The sequence below is a fragment of the Diachasma alloeum genome, unplaced genomic scaffold, assembly GCF_001412515.2.
Source record: "Diachasma alloeum isolate Michigan unplaced genomic scaffold, Dall2.0 Dall_scaffold_00201, whole genome shotgun sequence".
Taxonomy (NCBI): domain Eukaryota; kingdom Metazoa; phylum Arthropoda; class Insecta; order Hymenoptera; family Braconidae; genus Diachasma; species Diachasma alloeum.
In genome coordinates this window covers 1,044,824-1,069,409 of record NW_021680366.1, presented here as the reverse complement: position 1 = coordinate 1,069,409, position 24,586 = coordinate 1,044,824, and the positions used below count along the sequence as shown (strand labels likewise).

Genomic DNA, 24,586 nt, shown 5'->3' with positions numbered 1-24,586 from the left:
CGCGCCATCGTCTGCCCCACTCGTTCCTCTGTACACAATTTTTCGATTACCCCTTCAGACATGAGTCACAGATTGTCATTAACGTGAAGCGCAATTAAGAGGAATGTCAATATTGGATAAGTGATTAATAAGAAAATATTGGGAAATGAACAAATGATTATTTTTATTCAAATACGTCGAAATTTTTAAGTTACCTTTCAACTATTGAGACAGTAGAAGATTTTTGTGTTCTGCAAATTTACACGTGTATTCATACTATTTAAAGCAGACATCGGCACAATTATAAATTTTAATCAGAGTTAAGTTTTAAATGAGTCAATTGTTAATGTTACTCATCAATTTTTTAATTACTAAATTAGTCGTCAATTAAATATTCGAATTTCAGAATATTTTATCAATCAATAATTGGGTGCGGAAACTTGATGATTGACCAATCGAAAATTCTTTTTTGAAATTTAGAAATATTTACTCAGTAGTCAATTGACAATTCCATATTCATTTATTGTAAAGTGCAACTTCTCATAATATTACTAAATTAACAATAATCATGAACCCTGATTTGAAGATTGAACGAAATAACGGAGTCGGAGAAAACAAGTATTTTATTTCAATCAAATGAATACTTTCATTCATAGCGACGACGTCCCACATAACATTTATTCCATAAACAAATAATTTAATTCAATAAGATGTTAATGAAAATGAAATTGAAACGACTGAATCACGCTTCTTGACAGTGCTTTACCCAACAAACGTTTCAAGTTTGAAATGGTATATTTTCATTAGTTTGAGTAGTTTCAATATTTTTTCAGTATTTTTTTCTCATTTAGTATTTTGTCTAGTTCCTCTGTTAATTTCATGTTCCTTCTGATGTCTGCATATTTTGGGCGGTTCCTTACGATACGTTTCACTGTCATGATTCCTCTGCATCATTCCTTTGTTATTAGGAAATTGTGTCCAATTCTCAATCTGGTAATAACGATCTGGTCTCTTCGATCCTTATTTGTTGTAAGGTTCAACCTTTCATAGTATTACTAAATTAATAATTGGTCACAATTCATGATTTGAAGATTGAACGAAATAACGTAGTCGGAGAAAACAAGTATTTTATTTCACTAAAATGAATACATTCACTCATAGCGACGACGTCCCACATAACATTTATTCCATCAACAAATAATTCAATTCACTAAGATGTTAATGAAAATGAAATTGAAATCACTGAATCACGCTTCTTGACAGTCCTTTACCCAACAAACGTTTCAAGTTTGAAATGGTATATTTTCATTAGTTTGAGTAGTTTCAATATTTTTTCAGTATTTTTTCTCATTTAGTATTTTGTCTAGTTCCTCTGTTAATTTCATGTTCCTTCTGATGTCTGCACATTTTGGGCGGTTCGTTACGATACATTTCACTGTCATAATTCCTCTGCATCATTCCTTTGTTATTAGGAAATTGTGTCCAATTCTCAATCTGGTAATAACGATCTGGTCTCTTCGATCCTTATTTGTTGTAAGGTTCAACCTCTCATAGTATTACTAAATTAATAATTGGTCACAATTCATGATTTGAAGATTGAACGAAATAACGTAGTCGGAGAAAACAAGTATTTTATTTCACTAAAATGAATACATTCACTCATAGCGACGACGTCCCACATAACATTTATTCCATCAACAAATAATTCAATTCACTAAGATGTTAATGAAAATGAAATTGAAATCACTGAATCACGCTTCTTGACAGTGCTTTACCCAACAAACGTTTCAAGTTTGAAATGGTATATTTTCATTAGTTTGAGTAGTTTCAATATTTTTTCAGTATTTTTTCTCATTTAGTATTTTGTCTAGTTCCTCTGTTAATTTCATGTTCCTTCTGATGTCTGCACATTTTGGGCGGTTCGTTACGATACATTTCACTGTCATAATTCCTCTGCATCATTCCTTTGTTATTAGGAAATTGTGTCCAATTCTCAATCTGGTAATAACGATCTGGTCTCTTCGATCCTTATTTGTTGTAAGGTTCAAGCTCTCATAATATTACTAAATTAATAATTGGTTACAATTCATGATTTGAAGATTGAACGAAATAACGTAGTCGGAGAAAACAAGTATTTTATTTCACTAAAATGAATACATTCACTCATAGCGACGACGTCCCACATAACATTTATTCCATCAACAAATAATTCAATTCACTAAGATGTTAATGAAAATGAAATTGAAATCACTGAATCACGCTTCTTGACAGTGCTTCACCCAACAAACGTTTCAAGTTTGAAATTTTGATAACAAAATTTTTAGATACAAACTTTTACAACATCCAATTTTCACTGATCCAAGTAAATAAGATAAGATTATCCGCCATTTCCGGATAATAATTGTAACAAAGATGCAACGAAGAAGCAAGAAATGGAAAACCCAACGGTTTTTGTTTCCTGTTGGCCTCGTAGTGCCTAATAACACTATTTCATTAATCTCTGCATTATATTATTTTTCGAGTCGAGGTAAGGAGGACATGGCAATGCCGTGGGATTTTTTGTCCCGTTGTACAGTGTGTGCAATAAACCATGGGCTCACGTAGTTTTTTCCTATTCAGTGAAAACCCATGAGGCATTCACACAGTGACACCGAAAATTGTTGAATTGTCCTATCCTCGTAATTTCCACACAAATGAAATAGTATCTACGATGTGTACGTGTACACATATTTCCCTGGACTTCCGCTGGTATTTTTTCTGGTTTGTATGAGTGTCGAGTAGTCTGGGGGTCTCTCAACTGGCTCGTGAGCGTCTGCCTCGTGGAATGCGGTTGTACCACTCACAATGTTCCTCTCCTCTCCACAATTCTCGTATTTTCTCCCTCTATCCTTCAGTACTCCTCCAGGTGATATTGTATACGTGTTTAAATACAAAAATTACTACGTGTTAGCTAAGAGAAAGAAAAGGGAAATAATTTTCTTTTTAATTTTATTACCAGTAGGCTGGCAATAATTTTCTCTCTCATTTACAATTAATTATTTTTATTACGGTTAGTCTGGTATTTATTGGGAATGTAAATGTCACTCGTTTACTCGGGCATAAACGAGTGCCTTACGGGAGACTAATTGTGCCATTGGAGGCTTAATGGCCGGTGCCATTAAGTCTACTATTATTTGAACACATTAAGGAGATGGGGTGAGTGAGGAATTCCGATGAATCGAGGTGCTTGGGGATTATATGGTGAATTTTGACCGGGGTCATGGTAGGAGGCTGCTTCGAACTGGGCGTTTGTACTCGTCGTCTATGTCGTGAAGATCGGGAGGGTCCGCGTAGCCACTGTCGTCGTATCTCGTGCAGCGAGAGCCCGGGGAACGAGGCGGGTGGACCGAGTGGACTGGATGAATGCTGAAACACATTTTTTAGTCATGCGTTATTTGTTTATTATTCATTTATTTATTTTGCGTATTTTGTTATTTATTTATAGGGTCAAATCATATTTATGTAATGGCATTTTGTAGCACACCTGCCTGTAAACCGGCAATTTACACAGGTGGAACGGGTTTACAGACGCTGTGCGACAAAATAGTATGTTGTGTTCCTAGTTCGTAAAACGAAACTTTACGCACGGGAATTCACTTTACGCATGTCGTGCGGAAAACAACCACTTTATCCACACTAAACCATTTCGGAAAGAACACTTTTCAGGCAGGTATCACGAAATAGTATATTTCGATACGAGTGTGTAATAGTATATTGTGCTTCTAGGGAGTAAAAGTATTTTCTGACGAATGGGACGTTATAATCACATGAGTCAGAAAATACTTTTATTGCCGTGTGGCACACGATATTTTCTGTCCCTAGAGGCATAAAAGTGTTTTACATCACTTGTGCGGAAAAGTGTTTTCATCACGCTGTGCGAAAAAGTAACTTTTACGTCACATTGTGATGAAAAATATAGTTCGATACTCATGGGAAGTGTTTTTTGACTCGTAGGATTATATCGCGCGCCTTCGGTTCGTAATATAAACCTCCCACGAGCCAAAAAACACTTTTCCGCACTCGTATCGAAATATACTATTTCCATCACTCGTGCGTAAATTGAAATTTTACGCACATTCTGATGAAAAATAGGATTCGACACTCGTGGGAAAAGTGTTCCTTGACTCTTGGGAGACGTGAGATACCTCCCACAGGTCGGAAAACACTCTTTTAACACTGCTGCTACGTTCACCTCGTGCTGAAATGTGCCTTTTCGCGTACTTGTAAGCGAAAAATATTTTCGTTTATTTGTGAGGGAAAATACTGGCAAAAAATATTGTTGGACACACTTTTAGAAATTTCGTCCCACTCGTATCGAAATGTACTATTTTGTCATTCCGGCCGTAGGCTGGGATTTATAGACACGCAGCCAAAAAATACGGTTTATCACATGGACGAAAATAGTATATTTTGTGTCGAGGGCCACTGGGGTTTCCGGCTCATGTGAGCTTAGTGCGCCGAGCCGAAGACGAGGTGTGCCAATCACACGAGCCAAAAACCCCAGTGGCACTAGACGCGAACGATATTTTTCCGTAGTGATTTTCATTTTTACCAGTTTGCGGAAGAGTCAATATCAATCCCGGGAGTGGGAAAAGTGAGAAGCAATACGGAAAAATTTTTTTTGACGCTGCTGCTATAATGGAATTGTAAAATGCATATAAATGCATGTGAAATGCATGAAATAATGAAGAAAATGGAATGTAACACAATGGGAAAAATACTGAAGGTCTAGGGAGAGTTGTATTTCATTATAAATTTTCTTCTGAATTTTTTCATTGCGCCGATATGTTTTTTTTTCATCAAATGAAATTAATCGTTGAAATCCACAAATATTGACTTTTTTCGAATGTTTTTTTTTCTGCAATACTATTCGAATGCCCTGAGCCTTGAATACACCTTATAGCTGGTATTGATTGATTTTGGGAAAATCAAATGAAACGAGAGAAGTTTATCGGGTTGTTTTCGGTTATTGATGTGAAATACATCTGTTGTATCGATATCTAATCTGCGGGTCACCTTCGAAATTCAATGATAAAAAAAGTATGTGGCATTGAAACGGTATTACTGAAACGATTAAAGTTTGGACGTTAAATGTCGACTAAAGTTTAGCGCAAATATCGAAGTTGTTAATACAAAATTTTCATGAATTGGAAGAAGTTCTCTAGTTTTTTCATTAGATGCTCCAAGTCATTTTCACTTTTTCATCGGAAAAAATAGCATTTTTCTATAAGGGTAAGTGCTATATTTTGAAAATTCGACTGGATTGTGGGTTGCTCACTGCGCTCACTCCCATTCCGAGTCTTGGGAAGCAAGTGTGACCCTAGTAATTCTTAAACATCCCTTTTTGGAATTTACACCGTTGCGCCTCCAGACCATCTCCAAATAATTTTAAAAAATCTAAAAATTTCAACCCTCTACTTTAACCCGAAGTCGCCCCCCAAAGGCCCACTTTTTCCTATTTAAATAACTACGAAAGAAAAATTTTCAATTTTGGATATTTATTGAATATTCATTACTATCTCATGAAATTTTTTATTTTTTATTTTTCTCAGATACATTAATTTTACTTTTCATCGCAACGATTCCCGACCAATTCCCTTTTTTCTGTTTATTAACCCTAATCTGGTCACCAAACGCGACCCTGCGACTTGGTTACCTCCGCGGGGATTCCCCGCCGTGTTATTTAGGCTTTAGCGTTGTCGAATTCACTATACACTGCCCGAGCGATTTTAGCGAGTTTCCGGCAACGTCGCGTTGTGGGCAATTTCATTTAACATGGGAAAAAATAATTCATCTGTCCGAAATAATTTATTTTCTTTAGAAATTTTGGAAAATATGTTTTTCTAAAAAGTACTCTACTTTTTTAAACCCTTCAATTGATAAAGACAATTTTTTTTTTATTTTTCCGGTTAGCCAGTCAATTGTAATTAAAGAAAAGGCGCAGTTTACCTCATAGGGTAACCAATCTAGGATTAAAAAAACACGGATTCTGCATGGATAATTTTCAACTTCCCGACCCAACCGGATTTTTAACTTCGCGACGGGTCGAAACAGAAATTACATTAAAGAAGGGAATTTATAGAGCGTTCCACATCTTTGTGACGTCATAGGAAATTATTGGATGGGATTTGGATGAGGTAGGAGAGGAACCGGGATTATTCTCAATATGAATAACCAGAAACTTTTTACTGAAAAAATGGATAGTCCAGACCGGGATTTGAACCCGGGGCCTTCAGATTATGCATCGGGTGCTCTCCCAACTGAGCTGATAATTTGCATAATTTTCTGGACAATTTTACGATGCAAATAGTCGAAAGTATTTCTACGATTGATTTCCATAAGTTCTTCTTTCCAACTGTAAATTATGCGTATCAGTCCAACGAAATATCCAGAGCCTTCAATGAAATCGGTTGCGATGAAAAATTCTATCTCCATTGTTACATTCGTGACCTTTAGTACATTCTATTTCGAGGTGATGATGACGAACAATACTCCGCTGGCTAGGAAACCTTCCATTTTTTATCAATAAGATATCACGCACACAGACGAGATCAAAATCAACCGAACCAATCACTTCAAATTTAGGTCGTTCTTGGCAAAAATATATCTGTTATGATAATCGATTTATCAATGGGTTCAAACCATACTGAGAAAACCAAAGTTATCCCGAAAAAAGGCTATTTGCAATATGTATCATTGACGTCTATAACTTTCATAAATTTTCCCGACACGATTTATGAACTTCAATGTCATCTCTTCATTTATTACTTATCTATTCATTTGCGCCTTTATTGATCAATTTTAATGTTCGATAGTTTCGATAAACTGATATATTTGATGAATACTAGATTAATCCGGTAGTAACGTGGTAATTAAAAAACGTCACGAGTCGACTGAATTGGTAATTGAATTTCTGAGAAACATCTCCGAATTTAAGAGAGATAGCAACATTTTTTGAAGATTTTTTCATTCCAGCGGAAACTGATAGTGAAAAATAAATCACTATCTGCCGGGGATTCCCGGATATTCCTGGAAACCTTAACTACAGTTGCGTCTGCAATACGATCGAAAATATCCGTACATAATATAACGAAAAATGCTCGAATAGGTTATCCTGACACGAAAAATTGGAAATTTTTGATTTGATGAATACGAAGTTTCCATTCGGAGGCAAAAGGGGAAAAAGGAAGAAGAAAACCACTGGAAAATATTGAAAAAAAAGAGATGATAAGATGAATGCTCACCTCGTACACCTCGACGGACTAGTCTCCAGTGGCTCATCGTACCTCCTCGACAACATTGTGAAATCCCTGTGTGCAGCCACCAACTTTTGTAAACGCGATATTATCTCGTAGTCGGGTGTGCAGATGGGTTCGTTGAGTATTTTGGCAACAGAGACACGGAAACTCTGTAGCTGTGACTCTCTCCTCGTTACCTCCCCCAAATTCTGCTTGACCTGAGCCAACTCGTCCCTCAACAGTTGAAGCGAGTGATCATTTATCGATCTCTCCTGATCAGCGCTCTCCGTTGTCGTACGCATTTGATCCTTGAGGAGACCGAACTTTCTAGTGTATCGTGTTCTCAACATTTCACTCTCTACCAGACGCTTCTGTAGTTCCTCAATTTTTCTGCTACGCTCCAATGCTGCGATCTAAAAAATTCATTTGCTTTTTTCAGAAGTTGTTGAGGAAACTAAGAATTTTAATTGCACTCAAGCATGACTGATTGAACAGTAGTTGAAAATTTTTAATGAGAAAAATTTCATATGAAATTATTTTAATTTATGAAGTATTGCAAATGAAAGAGCATTGGTACTTAAGGATATCCAATTATTTTTTACAGTTTGGTACAGACCACACTGACAAATTTATCAATTAAATTGATAAATAATGAAATTAATAAACAATTGAAACTGTTTAAACTTTTGAAAATCTCATTTTTTTAGGCATGAAATCGATTTCTGGTAACATTCTGAATATGAATACATTTATTACGATTCGGAACAAATGATTTTTATGGTGGAAAATTGATTGTTCATAAATTATTTATAGAAAATGCTCGAAATTTTCAAAATTTGCAATTTGTAATTTAATTCATCAATCTTCCTGCAAGAGTAAACTTTCTAATTCTTTTTTCACGCTTAGATGCTCGACTACAAAAGTAAAAAAACATTGCGCTGGAGAAGAAATAGCCAAAGTACTTGAATATTCTTAACCCTAATTGGTCAAACGCGTCCCTGCGACTCTGGTCACCTCCGCGGGGATTCCCCGCTGTGTTACTTAGGCTTTAGCGTTGCCGAATTCACTCTACAGTACCCGGGCGCGTTTAGCGAGATTCCGACAACGTCGCATCGTGATTTCAGTTAATTTCAGTTAACATAGGAAAAATAATTCATCTGTTCGAAATAATTTGTTTTCTGTAGGAATTTTGGGAAATATATTGTTCCAAAAACGACTATAATTTTTTAGACACTTTAGTTCAGTAGTGAAGTGGTAAACGGAGATAAGTCGACTTATCTCCCAGTTGAGTTTTTGAGGAATATTTCCGAATCCAAGGGAGATAGCGAAATTTTTGTAATTACATTTGTTGTAGCACTCAATCGGCTCCACAAAAGAGGTTATATCAAAAATTTTGCCATCTTCCTTAGATGTCAAGATATTGATTGAAAACTGGTCAATAGTCAAAATTGACTTATCTCCTTTTACCACTTCGCTACTGAATTGTTAAGATCAAATTTTCTTGAATTTTTACGGTCAGCCAGTCAAGTGTAATTAAAGAAAAACGATATGCGGCGGTGTTTCGAAAAAGAAATTTACAGAAAAATTGAAATTCCATTGAATTTGTATTAAAAAATTGCGCATTTTTTCTGTGCGTTTTTTTTCAATAGAAATGATGAATAGGAAATATTTCATTGAAAAAACGAGTAGAAAAACTCGGAAAATCTTCAATAGAATCGGCGAAAAACTGATAGAGGTTTCAATAAAAAGTTAATGGAAAGCCAATAGAATTTCCAATAGAATTTCCGAGTTTGGTAGATTTCTCAATAAAATTTTTCCATTTGTGTATAATATTATGTAGAAAAATCTACTTGGAATAGTCGAGGAAAATATCCTAAGATGATCGTATTTCATAACTTTGAAATAAATAGAGAAATTTGATGTGAACATTCAAATGTGATATGAGTCCTGTTTGCCCTTTTCGTTATGAAAAATAAATTTGCCCATTTAATTTCATTGAAATAATACACTGGTGGAATAAAGTAGTAAATACTATTTAAATTAAAAAATGAAATACAGTTGAAAAACAATTTTTACAATTAATAATTGGATGAGATCATTATCATAAAATTACTATCATATCCTAGAATTATGTGTTCATTAACCTTGTAATCAGCCGCCTCGGTCAGTTGAGTACTGAGCTCTCGATTTCGCGACTTTTCTTCTGCCAATTGGATCTGCAAACGCTCCACTTGTTTTGCCGCTTTCTTGGCCCTGAAATAGTAATGATATTGTAAATATCATTTAATAACATGGCCAATTACGTCGAGATAAATTTACCGGAGATTGGCTTCATCCCTTTCGGCCTGCAGGATGGATTTTATTCTCACGCCGTCTTCCTGCAACGAGAGTTTTCTACGGAGCAGATCCAGGTGCAAGTCTCGACGCTGCAATTGCTCACGGAGTGTCCTCACGCGACGCTGGAGTTGATACACCACGGATGTCTGCAACATTCAGGGCAATTTAATATTCCAAGAATATTCCGATTCGTTTTACTGGTGGTGACGGAATTGGGAGGGGCACTGCAGATTTTTAATCATTGGATTGTCAATTTAAGGGGAGCCCACAGTGTTAAAAATTTTCGTCTGAATTTTCCGGGCCAAATTGCGGAGATTTTTATCGTGTTCATGCTCTACTAAAATTCATGGAAATCTTGTTATCTAAAAATCAAATATTCCATTGATTTTCTGTTCAAATGATCTGGAAATCAATAAAATACTTTATTTTTCAGTTCAATTATTATGTGAAAATTCAGAAAAATAAGAAAAATTCTAGGACAAAGGAAAATTCATGAATTTGTTGGCAATTGGGACATTAATTATTTATCAATCTCATGGCACTTCGATAATGTGAAAATAGTTACTATTTAAGTGGAGAAGAATGAATTGAGTAGAGCGGGGTATAAGAAATCTATTATTTACGTGATTATTTCGAAAATGGAGAATTGAAAACAGAAACATTTGAAATTACGTGTTTCCTATAATGTATATGAGAGCAGTGAACTATTCCGATGGAAATATCTACATATAGAATTTTAATACGATTTATTCTACTGAGATATTTTCCATTGCAATTTTCTGGAATAAGGCCCGGGTGCACCAGCTCCGGGTAACGAAAACGTCAGATAAGAAAAAAGTAAATTTGGATGTTCGATGAATTATTTAATCCCAATTTAATTATTTAAATATTTTAATATTTAAAGAATATTAATTATTCTTAAGAAGATAAGAAGATTTAATTATTTTCGTCATGAGCTCGAAAACAACTTTTCGGACTCGTGTGATTGTATTCTTCGCCTTCGTCAGTTTTTAAGCCATGACTAATTCCATTTTGATGACAATTGTTGAGTCATCGTTGAAGAATCGTTTTTTGAAAAAATATAAATTATCTCGAATCTATATGAAAAATCGAATTGTAATTTGTGTCACCGAATAGGGCTTATTAAAGTCTATATTCACGGAAAAATTCCTGAAATTCGATTGATCTCTTTCAAGAAAATTTTTAAAAAATGAAGAAAAAAGATCACATGCATGGAGAGACCATTTAAAAATTGCATATTCGAACTTTTTAGACCATATTTAGTTACCCTAAAACAAAAAATTGGGAACTTCAATTTCTGCGATTACAAAGTTGCCATTCAGAAACAAAAATGACAAACGGGCATAAATTAACGTTTGAAGATTCATTTTCCGATTTTCACTGTGAAGTTAAGGTGAAGGAAAAAAATTAAAATGATTTTTTGTTAATTAAGAAAATTTTTGATACAGAAACTATATTTTCCTTTTGTTTAGACATTTTTGAACATCTCAAAACGGTTCAAGTCGACTCATCTCCCAGTTGAGTTTTTCAGGAATATTTCCGAATCTAAGGGAGATAGCGAAATTTTCGTAATAAAGCTTATTATAGCTTTCAATAGGCTCTACAAAAAAGGTTACAACAAAAATTTTGCCATCTTCCTTAGATTCCGAGATATTTATTGAAGACTGGTCAATAGTCAAAATTGACTTGCACCATTTTACCACTTCGCTACTGATGTTAAATTTGATCGAAGGATTTAGAGCCAAACTTGTTCAATTTCGCCTCTTAATCATTTTCAATTATTATTTGAACCACGGGATCTCAACTAGTCAAGAAATCTTTTTTATGTACAAGTATTCGAATGAAACCAAAAATTTAACGAAAATTTAGAGACCGGATTTGCGTACGATATCTGATGGAATGAATCATGATTCGATTTATTTCGCATTTTGTGGGTGATCTAATCATTCTGATCATTATTATTCAATGACATTACTACTGTACGTGATTTTTCCAAATGGCATTAACTAGCACATGGCTGAGATTTTCCATTTTTAAAACATTAATTTGCTTAATCAGTCATTTGGGAAATTATCAATCCCCAATGACGAAAAAGAGTATTAACAATCTCGTCGGTGGGTTGAATGGACGAATTATTAACAAAATATTATTTACCCGCATTAAACACGCGGAAAGCTGCTGGTGGCATTGACTGTGACATTAACGGTAATGGATATCGAATGGTGTTACGTTTGTTGGCTGCTAAAAACACTCATAAGAAAAATTCTAAGTGCACGTAAGAAAAAATTCAATCAAAAAACCTAGCAAATTTGCTAGACATTTCTATTGAATTTCTATGGAATTTTCCGTTAGTTTTTGGCCGATTCCATACAACTTATTCTATTGAGATATTTTCTATAGAACTTCCTCGGCTCCAATTTTCCATGTTTTTTAATTCTATTTTTCGTTTCTTTTCATCAAGAAAATCAAACAAAAAAATAGAAATTTTGTGTAACTAAGTGGTTAAAGTAATTCTAAAAAATTTGAAATTTTGGTAGGTCTTAATGAAGACTAAGACTAAAGTTATTCATTGTTAAATTCCTTTCCGCAAAAAAATCTTCAAAACTAGTGGACTGATTTCGATTTTTTGTTTTCCAAATACTCGTCTCGATGTTTTCTATCTAAATCAATCAAAATATACACCCGTTCATACAAAGTTTTCGAGAAATTCCTGTTTTCCCTTTTTTTCATAAAAAATTTTGTAATCACTCTAGCTTGTGCAAAAATCGAGGTACCCCAGTATGAAAACATCGTATAGAAATTTTCTATACGAATTGCGTATAGAAATTCTATAGGATTTCCGTATATGATATTCGGACATTTCTATACGAGTATTTTCTATACCTAAATTTTTACATGAATTTTTGGATTCATACGAAAGGTGTCTAAACATTTCAGAGAAAAACGTAGAGAAATGTCGCAACTCCATACGAAATGTTTCTACACATGTGGCAGTGGGTCGTAGAGAATCGAACCTATAGAAGTCGTATAGAAATATTTTGTATAAAAAATATCCGTATAGAAATATCCGAATATCATATAGGAAAATCCTACAGAAATTCTATACGATTTTTTCATACGTGCCTCTTGTTTTTTGTCTATTTTTCGTTTCTTTTCATAAAAAACATTAAACAGAAAACTTAGAAAATTTGAGCCGAGGGAATTGTATAGAAACTATCTCAATCGAATAAGTTGTATAGAATATTTCACTAGAACTGATAGAAAGTTCAATAGAAATCCAACAGAATTGTCCACCGAATTCGCTAGCTTTTTCTATTATTTTTTTTTGTGCGTGTGATTTCAAAGATTCTCCTGTCTACACGCTTACTTCTTTGAGACAAGGAAGCTCGAACGACCGCTCCCGTCGAATCCTGGGAAATGTCGTGTAGTTGTAGACTAGCTGTAGAAAGCCACACAAACAAAAAACAATAACAAGACAAAGAAAGACAGACAATGAAAGACGACAGTTATGAAAGCGATACATATGAAAACCACCGAAATATTTCACTCATCACTGCAATGGTTTTTTTTGTGTCATTATCTTTCACCTTGTCAACGAGTTTGTCGGTCTCTAAGCGGGCCAATTGCTCGGCACGTACGAGTAATGCCTCGGTCTGTAAGTCAAGGCCGATCTCCTGGGAAATTTCGTCCATCTGCATGGCCTTGCCCAGACGCTCTAGGAATATTTGAAACTGAAAAAAAAAATATGTTGACTTGTTGACTTCAGTGAAAAAATCCATTGTGTTTCTCAATTCTCATTTGTCCCCTCATTTCGTCGTTTCGTCTTTTTTTCGATTATTAGGCAATTGTGGAGGGGAGAATAAAAGGAAAAGTTTAAACTAATCTTTTTTTTATGAAAACTTTTTAGTATTTGGGAAATGTGAGAAAAAATCAACAGAATTTTCCTAGCGAATGCGCTAGGTTGCCTTTAATTTTTAATTTGTTTGTAATTTATTTGTTTCGGGCATTTCTTGGAATGAAAAATGTCTTCTGATATTTCTACAATGAATATAATTCGTGAAATTGAATAGAAATGTTCTCAAACATATTGATTCCCTCTTGAACTCCTCAGGATTGAATATTTGAAGAAGTGATGTAAATCGTTACGAATAGTGCCTAAAGAATTATTTTGTAAACACATTTGTATTTTTGTAATTTTTTTTATAGCAGAATAAACCACATAGTTTGAATGATTAAATAAAAAATATATGTATATAATTCGTCGAAATGTATCCCCTTCCATAATTCTCATTGTAATTATTCTCTTACGCTCTGTTTGTCCCTCCGCAGTGACTCTTTGGTGAGCTCACAACTGGTGAGTTCAGACTCCAATTTGTGAATTTTTGCCTCCAGAACGGCACGATCCTCCTCGAGGTTTCTCATCTTTATCAGACTCGACTCGACCAATTCTGTTTGACGACCTGCTGATTCCGTTGTTGCATTCACTTTATCTTTGAGACTTTGAATTCTCTGTAATCATTGTCAATACGAAATAATGTATCGGCAATAATTGAAAATCGTAAAAAGACGAGTTGAAGAATATTGAACTATCAATGAAAATTCTCTGCAGGAAAGGGGAAAAATTGTTGCGCAAGTGGAGGCAATCGAGATAAGATAGACATTCTACGAAAGGAGATATTCTTTTTGGAATCGGAATGGACTGAATTATATCATCAAAATTCCCAGTAAATCAGGTATCAAGGTAAAAAGAATTCGCATCAGTGCTGAAGAATTGGCCAAATGTTCTTTCTCTCCTTTTTTTGTATTCGAGGTATTGACTAACACTACATCTTCAAACCAAATTGACTTATCTCGTTTTGCTGATTTCATCAAATTTTTACGATAAGTAATTCACTAGCGAAGTGGTAAAACAATTTAAGTCGACTTATCTCCCAGTTGAGTTTTTGAGGAATATTTCTGAATCTAAGGGAGATAGCGAAATTTTGGTAATGACATTTATTGTAGCTCTCAGTCGGGTCTACAAAAAACCTTCTATTAAAAATTTTGCTATGTCCTTAGATTCCGAGATATTCATTGAAAACAGGTCAATACGCTACTGAACTCAAATCCAATTGCGAGAAATTGAAGCGAAATGATTTATTCCGCGTGCCTGTCTTTACACATTCAATAATAGAATATCAATTCTTCTTCTTCTGTTCGTTTTGGTTATATCCTTTAACTGTAGTAGAGGCAAGCACCATTGTAAAATATCAATTAACAGTATCAATCATTTCATCTGCAAATAAAATTTAATTATCTTGCTGCAGCACTCAACTCCTGATACGTAATCGGTTTGTCATTCAAACATGATTACAACTAATGAGAAAAATCTTTTGAGTAAAGAATCGTCAAGTGGACTTTTCCGACTCAATGGCTAGAACTGGAAATACTTCAGGATTTATTATCAGTATGGGGATAAATCAGTACTGAAATGGTTAAATGAGCCAGCAAAATTTTCCTGAAGACTTCATTTACCGATAGGACCGAGAACTCGTGTATGAGAAAACTCGATAGAAAAATCTAGTACTTTCCCTAATGAGAAAACCGCTCTGACTGTTTCTCATCAATTTCGTTGAGTTCGAAATATGTTATTCATTATAAAAATTTAGTAGGATAAGCTACCCAGTAGATGGACGCTGCCCTATAGATGGACGAGCTACATTTGGATAGGAAATTACACAAAAAAATGCTGAAATGTGAATTATTGCTTTGAATTTTCACTAACTGTTGTAATTCTTGTAATTCTCCATAATTCTCTTGTAATTCAACTCTTCTGAACATGACTAATGACATTCTTCATTACTAACATCAGGAATCATTTTCGCACGGAGGAAATTTTGATATGTCGCTGATAATTAATCGATATAAATTTATCTTTGTTTCGAAAAAGGTAAAGACGCGCAATCAATCCTTCGCTTACTTGTTCAATAGCAATTCATGCATGTTGCAAGGAAGATATTTGCAAAAAATCGTTATTTCTTTCAGAATCATCTTGAATTTTTTACACTTGGCATTCACGGAGAAAAAATTCAACAAAAATTATCGGAAAATAACGTAAAAGTTACGTTTCGAAACGTAATCCGCGAGCGAAGTAAAATTCAATAAAAATTGTGAGTTGGAACTGAAATTGTACGAATCGCCACGGAAATTCTACGACTTGTTCTGTAAAAATTAACCAGCCGTCTAATGACTCACCGCTGTGCGGACAAAAAGTCGTTCCGTAATTTTTCCCCAACGATTGAGAAATTTTACGGAACGGAACGTAGAAATAACTCACCAGCTTCATAAAAATTGTTGAACGTTCAAGAATTTTTGATTTTGGAGGCATAATAAGTCGGCAAGTTTCTGTAAGATTTTACTTCTTCGGGAAAAATTACGTGACAATGTCGTATTTTGTTCGGTGATGAACCTGAAAATTCACTGAACGTTTCAGATTTCTCCTCTTCCATTTCTATAAGAATTGCCGGAAAACGATTCCCCATTGCGGATTACGTGAATTGTTCCGTAATTTGTACTGAATATTTCTCTCCGCATTTTTATTGCCGCCAACAAGTTCCCAGATTCGCAAAAATCTCATTTCAACATTAACCAACAACTGTAATAATGATAATAATAATAATATCTCACCAGCGCCTGATCCTTGGCGTCAGCCAAAATCTCCCGTATCCTGTCCTTGACGGCATTCTCATGGGACTCAACGAAACGACTCGGTGTGCTCAAAAGAATCGCCAGGGACTCGAGAAAATGACGCATTTCATTCTGTGCCCTCTGTGCCTTTTCCTCACGATTTTTCAAGTCATCTGCATTATTCCTATTGTATTACAACTCGTTGCTAACAATAACAATAACCACCCATGCAATTACGATTATACATACATGATATACGTACCTCGTAGCTGACAAATAATAGCTTCCTGGTTGGTAACATTTCCTGTGGCACTGGTGAGACTTCTGTTAGCATTCACCAATTTGTCCCTGAGCTCGTTATTTTCTCTCTCCGCTACTCTGTACTGCATCTCCAGACACTCCTTGTCCTAGAATAATCGATGAATGTCATTCGTTAAAATTCTCAAATCGAGTGGAAGATGATTTTCATTGAATTTCAGATGAAGTAAATTGAATTGAGGGGAGACCGCGGTGAAATTCAAGTCTTCGCTCGGTCTTAAGAGACATTACACGACTTTTGGGATATGGAGGGATATATTACAAAGTAAGAAAAATTTTGGACCCCACCCGTTTTGCCCCGTACATCCACCAAAAATGTAGTTTTTCACGTTTTTGGCTTAAAAATGCTCCTGACACCACAGTTTTCCTCCGATTTTAACGTTTTTTTTTTTCAAAGTGTTCGTTATACTTCAGCGAACAAATTCAGGTATCAGTTTTTACTTTATATGTATTAGGGCCCGTCATTTTACGGACCGCTTCCGTTACCCCTTAAGTAAATAATTCCAATGTCTTAAACGGGGACTTCTGATTACCCAAATAATCGTCAACTTTTCTACCTAAATTATTGATTAACTAGGGGGCTTTGCCCCTTGCTCGCTCCGCTCGCCAACCCGGGGGGGCTTTGCCCCCTGCTCGCTCCGCTCGCCAACCCGGGGGGGCTTTGCCCCTCCCCCCTCCTGCTCGCTTCGCTCGCTCCCCCCCCCCGACCGTGTGACCGCAGCGGTGTGACCGTACCCATAAACATCTCCCATATGAGCACCCCCTAATATAGTAATCCTCCATAAATATCGATATCCCCTTTATGACCACCCCCTCATATAGACATCCCTTATAAATACAGACATCCACACGGAGAGAAATATTCAATAAAAATTACCAGAAAAAAGACGTAAAAATTACGTTTCGAAACGTAATCTGGGAGCGAAGTAAAATTCAATAAAAAGTGTCAATCGTCACGTAAATTCTACGATCTGTTCCGTAAAAATTACTCGTCCGTCCGACGCCTCACGGCTAGCCATGAGTCACCGTGAGGGGGAAATTTTAACAACACGTTCTGTAATTTTTCCGGAACTTTTCGTAAAAATTCTTAAACAAGAATTTTCATGTTCTGAGGCATAATAAGTCTTGAAGTTTCTGTTAGATTTTACAACTTCCAGAAAAATTACGTGACTTTTTCGTATTTTTTCGGTCACAGACCCGAAAATTTTGCTGAACGTTTCAGATTTATTCTCTTATATTCTTATAGAAATTCACTGAAAACGATTCTCGCTTGCGGATTACGTGAAATGTTCCGTAATTTTTCTTGAATATTTCTCTCCGTGCAGCGTCCCCTGAATTTTTCGCCGTATTTTTTTATTTATATATATAGAGAGATAAAATACTTAAACATTTGAATATTTAAATAGACGATGCTTAAAGAATTAAAAAATTTAAGGGTGATGTTAACTAATTGACGACTTTAATATTTAGCCGTGATTATAAATTATGGAATTGGCTATCCCTGATGTACACATGACTGTGCAACTTCCGTTGAGTTTTTTGTGACATGAGATTTTTCCGAGATTACTCAACCCCAAAAATTCGGTAACAACTAAGATGTCGACACATTAAAAATAGCTTAAAATGTCATCATTGTTTGAGATTTATGAGGCATGCTTCACTTTCACCTGGCGAAGACGATCTAGTTCGGTGTTGAGCGTAGATATCTGTCGCTGCATTTGATCTCTGTCGATATTGGCTCTATCTAGGGCATCGCGGAGGCTCTTTCCTTCCACTTCAACTGTTGTCAAGTGGCTTTCCACGGTCGTTGTCTTCGTACGCAGCCTATTGACCTCTTGAACCAACTCCTCAGCCTTGTGAATCACCAGTTCCGGACTGTGATGAGTGCTGTCACAAAATTCACTGTTCAGTGCGTGCGCCAAGCGGCGAACAAAATCGTGGAGATTCAAACGCGCACGTTCTTTCATCTCGATCTCCTCCGACATGTGATGCTCCAATTGACAATTTTTTTTCTCATACTCTCGATGTTTTTCCTCGTGATATTTCAGATCTCGTTGGAGACTCTGCAGAGTTATCTCGCTTCTGCCTTGGGTGGCGTAGAGATTCCTCTCACGTTCCTCTAGATCCTGAGAAAAAATAATAATGAGTTTCAACAAAATATAGCATTCCTGTTTGGAAATTTTGTTGAAAGTTCAATTATCTTGATTATGAGGGATTGTAGGGGAAAATGTCAGGACACTACGGATGAAAAAAATTGACGGAAAAACCTAGCACTTTCTCCGAGAAATTCTATTGAACATCGAGAAATCTCAACTTGTCATTGTTTGATTGATATTTTAATAGGAAACATCAATGGATTTCCAGTTTTTATGGAAATTTTCTTCGTTGTATTATTGTTTATTTTTATAATAAAATGTGAGAGAAGAAACTTAGTAAATTCGTGCCGCCACGGTTATAGAAAAAAATCGTAATAGTATCTTCCACATGGAGAGAAATATTCAGAAACAAAATGATATGAATTTTCAATTTTCCCCGAATTTTCCTGATTATTCTGAATTTTCACAGAATAATTGAACTAAAAAATCAAGTATTTTATTGATTGCCAGATCATTTGACCAGAAAATCAATGGACTATTTGGTTTTTCAATTACAAAATTTCCTGAAATTTCCGTGGAACTTGAACACGATAAAAATTTCCACAATTTCCAGAAAATTTTTAACAGTATACAATTGAATTGTATCACCTGTATTCTCTTCTTGAGACTAGAAATGATGGAGTTCTGCCTGGCAGCCTGTTCTCTCAATTGATCAGCCTCCACCTGTAACTCCAGCACCCGCGCGTCCCTCGATCTCACCGTAGACTTCATTTCCTCCAGCTGCAGAACAAACAGACACTCACACATCCCCAGAACAAATCAAACAATTACGATCACCAATTTGTTAAATACAAAGACTCACTTCAGCTGAAAGTCGATCTCGTTTGTACTCCAATACCGCCAATTCGCTCTTCAGGCACGTCGTGACATCGTGGGTCATATCTTCCTGCTCTAACTGGAATATTGTTGAATCGATAAGTGACCCAATACTTTTTCCTCATTTCATCTCGAACGATAGTTCAACATCTCGAGGAAGTTCATCGTCCAACTCCTCGAGTCGATAAATCATTCGTACGAAATTGATTCGATTTCAATTGGTGAAAAAAAAATCTGTTGCTAATTTTGAGATAGAAAATTGAAGAGAATCGTGCGATTGCGCCGACAATAGTCTCGTGATATACTATGGAAGCGCTGATTTCCAACGATCTAATTCTCATACTTGAATGCATAATAAAAATGAGAATTGAAAAAATAATGATATTGTAAAATAAATCGATAAGTAAATTCCTAACAATATAGTTTATTTAATGACTAGATGAAAAAATGATGTGTTCTCTTCCAAAAAACTTTTGGTTTTCTCTTCCAGATGATTGATTTCATGAGAAATTTATGTTTTTTAAAGATTCTCTTATTGTAAATAGATAATGGAAATTGTTTAAAATTCTTTTTCCACAGAGATCGGCAAGTCAAGGAAACAAATTAATATTAATTCATTAAATTGTTATTTAACAATTAACAGGCGAATATCACAACTAGTTCACTATGTTTATTTCTTCTACTTCTCAGAAATGAAAGGTTAATCGAATAAATTCATAACTTTATTGGAAATTATCGAAAGTGCAGATTTCTAATTTTTGTAGTTAAAAATCGATTCCCGTCCAGATTCTAGATATTTTCGAATTTCGTAAGCTTCGAACAAAATCATTTCCATAATGTAAAATTTATTGTTTATAAATAATTTACGACGAAGTTATAATCTTCAAAAAAGCAAATTTTGTACTTATTCCCATCACTCTTTTACTCCGACGGACGTGAATATTAAATTTTTTCATCCGTGCGGTTTTGTAGCAAATATGAGCCGGACACAAAGGCGAGGGCTGCGATCATACACGGAGAAAAATGTTCAGTAAAAATTACGGAATGCTCTGGAAAAATTCCCTGACAGTTCCGTAAAATTTCCTACATCCACATTTCGCTCCGGAATTACGGGAAAGATACGTAATTTTTATTGAATATTTCCCTCCGTATATGAGTTAGAAAGATTTTTTTTCGACCGTCTGACGAACAGTATTTTTTTTTTGCAATTACAAAAAAATCTAAACTAAGAAAAAAACGGAAATTACGTTCGAGAAGTCGTCTTTTACGCTTTCTGAAGAGTTTTTTGTGCTTGATGTTGGAGTGTTAAATTACACTCAAAATAGCCGTAAAACAATTTACGATTTCGTATTCGTTAATTACAATGATTTTTCCAGTTTTTTAGTTTACTTATTCATAATTAACTACTTATTGGTAATTAATTTATTCGTAATTAACGAGGATTTAAAAAAAGTTATTTCAAACGTAAAATACGATGTTTTGCTCGTAAATTACGCATAAGTAAATCGTAAAATAGGACCGTAATAGAAGCGTATTTTACGATTTCTTCAGCGTCAAATACGTTTAGTGACACGTAAAAGCCACTTTTTTGGAAATAATTTGCGTTTTTATTTATCGACATATTCATACATACAGTCATTTCTTAAAACCATAATTTATTCACGTTTCATGACATTTCTAGGCATTTCCCCCCCAAAAAATCACGCTTACAAAGTTTTCATTCCGAAGCAAAAATGAGAAATGTTTTAGATCATTGGTTTTTTAGTTTAATTTACGTCAATTGCAAAAATCATGGAAAATTGGAGGCAACTAGCGCAAAAAATCCAAACAATAAAAGAGTTTTAGTATTTCATCATCGCAAAAAAATGCAGTCCCTAAAATTGTCAATAAAATTACGAAAACCGTGAGATGAAGCCGGCGCACAAACTATCCAACCATATACATGTAAATCGGTCTACGACTCGTGATAGGGCATTTCGTGACAACACTCTCGGTACAATACACGATCCCGTATATCCAAGAAGAAGCGACAGCTAATTCTGAAAAATGCCCATTGCTACAAAATACTGAACACAAAAAATTCCCCGTTTCCGCAATAACTAACAGTGCAACAATGTTAATGATATTTGAATGTCTCGTGTCATTACGAAGAATTTGAAGAAGTATACTCTATACTTGGACGTGAACAGGTGAAAAATCGATCGGATGGAATACTATGGCAACGCGCCCTTATTCTCACAGGTCAATATTTCTTGACGTCAAACTATTGTTTATGAAAAATCCAATTGAATCCATCAATCAAATTAAAATTGAGAAAACAAAAAAAACAAAAGGAACAAAACACAAAATAAAGCAAATTTTTTTATTTCATTTATTCTAACTGTTACAAAATGTGAAAATTTTACTCGTGGACTGACGAAACTAAAAATAAGTGCGTATTTATTCTGATTTTTCTGTTTTTTATGACCTTGTCTGGTGATGAAATACAGAGAGTTTCAAAAATCCTGAGATCCTCCTCGGTGTTCCCCGGAGTCTCCTTCGGAGATTCTTCAGAACTCGCCATCGTCTATATCTAGTTAATCCTCCCTTCTGCCCCACAAGATTAGCCCCAGCTGATTAAACTTTTTCGAATGATTTATATAAACTCAACATCTTGAGACAAACTTGTTCTCGGGCTCATGAGTAATCCCCGGACATTTTTTTCATGTTAATGAGAACAGAAAGAACGGAACAGAACAGGTTCGAACGCACGTGCAGACGCGAGGGGTAGTGTGTAAAAGTGTTGGCCTCCCTCCGATTGAATGTCAACACGCGAGGCTCAAGGTTGCTGTCGACGCCATTGCACTCGGGTATTTGCATACCCAGACGACAATGTCCAGAGAGAGCAATATTTGGTTTTTACATTGCATCAAAACAGGAGAATTGGGAGGATGATGTGTTTACTTCGGATTGGAAGAGATGAAGGTTTGAATGTGAAGGTGGGAAAGAAGGAAGTGAAGTTGTCGGTCGATTTTCTTGTTATCCATTTTGCTTGAGGGGGTCTACTTTAGCTGTTGTTGTAAATGTCGGTATTTTGTGTTCAAAATAATTGGCTCTTATTTTCGCGCCATTCAATCAACCACTTTTCTCCGATAGAGAAATTATATGCCCTTTTCTCACTCAAGATGGGTGATAATGCCTTTGAATGTCCCATTAATTCCAACCGATTTCATACCGCGATGTTGAATGATAGTGGAGATGTGAATTTTCAATAATAATAATAATAATAATAATAAACGAAATGAATGAATGAATGATTGAATGAATGTTTTCTTCTCATTCGCGACTGTCAGGCCTATCGCTACTACCAAACATGCCATTGTTCTTTTTGATTTCGATGACAAAATCATCTATGTCATTGAGTTCTCGGCTCCAGGTGAGAGCAATATAACAACTAAGAGGACAAGCGGCTCAAGTATCAACCACTCTTGTTTGAACTACGCCAACCGAACCGGGGATTCAGAGTAAAATTGATTGTCCTCATTATTAGCGCTCCGCGGGGAATAAAGCAGTCCTTCATATCTGCGCTCGAAACGATCCGAGCCTATAGGCGTAATGCCTTCATATTAGCTGGCCAAATGCAGAAGGCTGTCATCCTTGGATCCCTTCGTCTACTTAGGCAATATGATTCTAGACTGCAGTAGAGCTCACCCTCTGGTTAGGGAGAGCACTATTGTATAGCGATTAGTGAATGCGGTTCTGTGACCCACATTGTCTCTCATCAGAAAAATAAAATTTGAGGATATGGATGAAGAAAAGGTATCGTTTATTTGTTTATTACGAATGAATGTTTGACATTTCTAATTTTTTAAGATATTTTACAGTTCTACCGGGTGATTTCATCATTCATAATTTATTTATTTATCATTGATGTGTTCGGCCACAAACTCGGCAACACCATAGAGTCCATACACTAAGAGGGCGACAGTGGCACCGAACATGATTTTGTCGGGGGTTCCTCCCATGAGGTATACTGGGGTGGTTCTCCAGCCTGGTTGCTGCAGAAAAAAATAAACGGATGATCTCTTGTCTTGTTACAAAAATTAAGTCGTGTTTTTTAAAGGATGAGTGGAGAGTTTACCTGGAATTTCTTCATCTTAGCAATCAATCTGGGGGGCACAGTGCCTTTCCTTGGAGCACCACCAGGAGGAGGAGGAGCACCACCAGGAGTAGAGGCAGCGCCTCTAGCTGGGACGTCTACCTTGACAACTTGTGTTTTTATGCTGTCCCAGATCATCTTCGGTGGTTCTGATTGCAGGGGGTTTGGTGACTGCAAGGATCGAGAATGACAATCGGAGTTGATATCAATACACCCGAAAAAAATTTCATAGAGACCTCGCGAATTCGATAGAAAATGCGACTGGGTTTCTATTGAAGTTCTATTGAAAATTCTATTCGTCTTTGGTCGATTTTATTTTATAGAAAACGTCCAAAGGAAACTATTTCATAGAAAAAATGAGCACAATTTTTCCTTTTCTATACATCTGTTCGATTGAGGCTTGTTCTAGTAGAATTCCTCAAAGAAAAAATTTCTATACGATTTCCAAAGGTTCTTTCAATCGATTTTTCTTCTTGTTTCATTAACACATGAAACAACTGAGAAAATTGAAGTCGAGGAATTTTTATAGAAAATATCCCTCTGAGAAATAAGTGCTTAAATCTACAGGATTGATTTACACTATCAGTAATGTTCTATTAACTTAATCTAATGATTTACGCTTCTTACTATCTTTGATTTTAGATATTTAATCTACTACTTATGATAAATTTGTGTGATATTTTAAGGATTTTTGGATCTGTTGTTTTCAATAAAGGGGTGAGTTCGGAAAAGGGTGGCCTGTACTTAAAATTCATCAAATTGACAGGAAGACAAATGTAAAATACTACGATGCAACACAAAAATATAGAAGTAAAAGTGCAATTAATAAAAGTAGGGGATTGAAAACAAGAGAACACGAGATAATAATGGGGGGGGGG

The 24,586-nt window shown here is 35.5% G+C and overlaps 2 protein-coding genes across 2 annotated transcripts in view; both read right to left on the bottom strand.

The window, feature by feature from the left end:
- Window positions 1-2,041: 2,041 nt before the first annotated feature.
- LOC107035841 (coiled-coil domain-containing protein 170) lies at window positions 2,042-22,133 on the bottom strand. Its single transcript, XM_015253440.1, has 12 exons — window positions 22,038-22,133; window positions 19,557-19,649; window positions 19,343-19,474; window positions 18,266-18,724; window positions 16,543-16,687; window positions 16,281-16,453; window positions 13,923-14,123; window positions 13,202-13,345; window positions 9,576-9,739; window positions 9,401-9,509; window positions 7,263-7,669; window positions 2,042-3,384 (listed from the first exon to the last, which is right to left on the bottom strand). The coding sequence occupies exons 1-12, from the start codon at window positions 22,131-22,133 to the stop codon at window positions 3,237-3,239; spliced, it is 2,271 nt and encodes a 756-aa protein (XP_015108926.1). The 3' UTR covers window positions 2,042-3,236.
- A 1,221-nt stretch (window positions 22,134-23,354) lies between these two features.
- The window catches only part of LOC107035822, a 2,968-nt gene continuing 1,736 nt past the window's right edge, over window positions 23,355-24,586 (bottom strand). Inside the window, exons 2-3 of the mRNA XM_015253417.2 lie at window positions 23,691-23,879; window positions 23,355-23,607 (exon numbers count right to left, since the gene is read on the bottom strand). Of these exons, the coding sequence (XP_015108903.1) occupies window positions 23,467-23,607; window positions 23,691-23,879 (330 nt within the window). The 3' untranslated portion in view covers window positions 23,355-23,466. The remainder of the gene's footprint in view (window positions 23,608-23,690; window positions 23,880-24,586) is intronic.

What these genes read in the sequence shown, in the direction of transcription:
- LOC107035841 (XM_015253440.1), bottom strand. Translation starts at nt 22,133, where the DNA reads ATGGCGAGTTCTGAAGAATCTCCGAAGGAGACTCCGGGGAACACCGAG. An exon ending in ACGCCAAGGATCAGGCGCTG is followed by an intron (nt 14,124 to 16,280) that starts GTGAGATATTAT and finishes CAATGATTACAG; the next exon opens with AGAATTCAAAGTCTCAAAGA. An exon ending in TGCGGAGGGACAAACAGAGC is followed by an intron (nt 13,346 to 13,922) that starts GTAAGAGAATAA and finishes TTTTTTTTTCAG; the next exon opens with TTTCAAATATTCCTAGAGCG.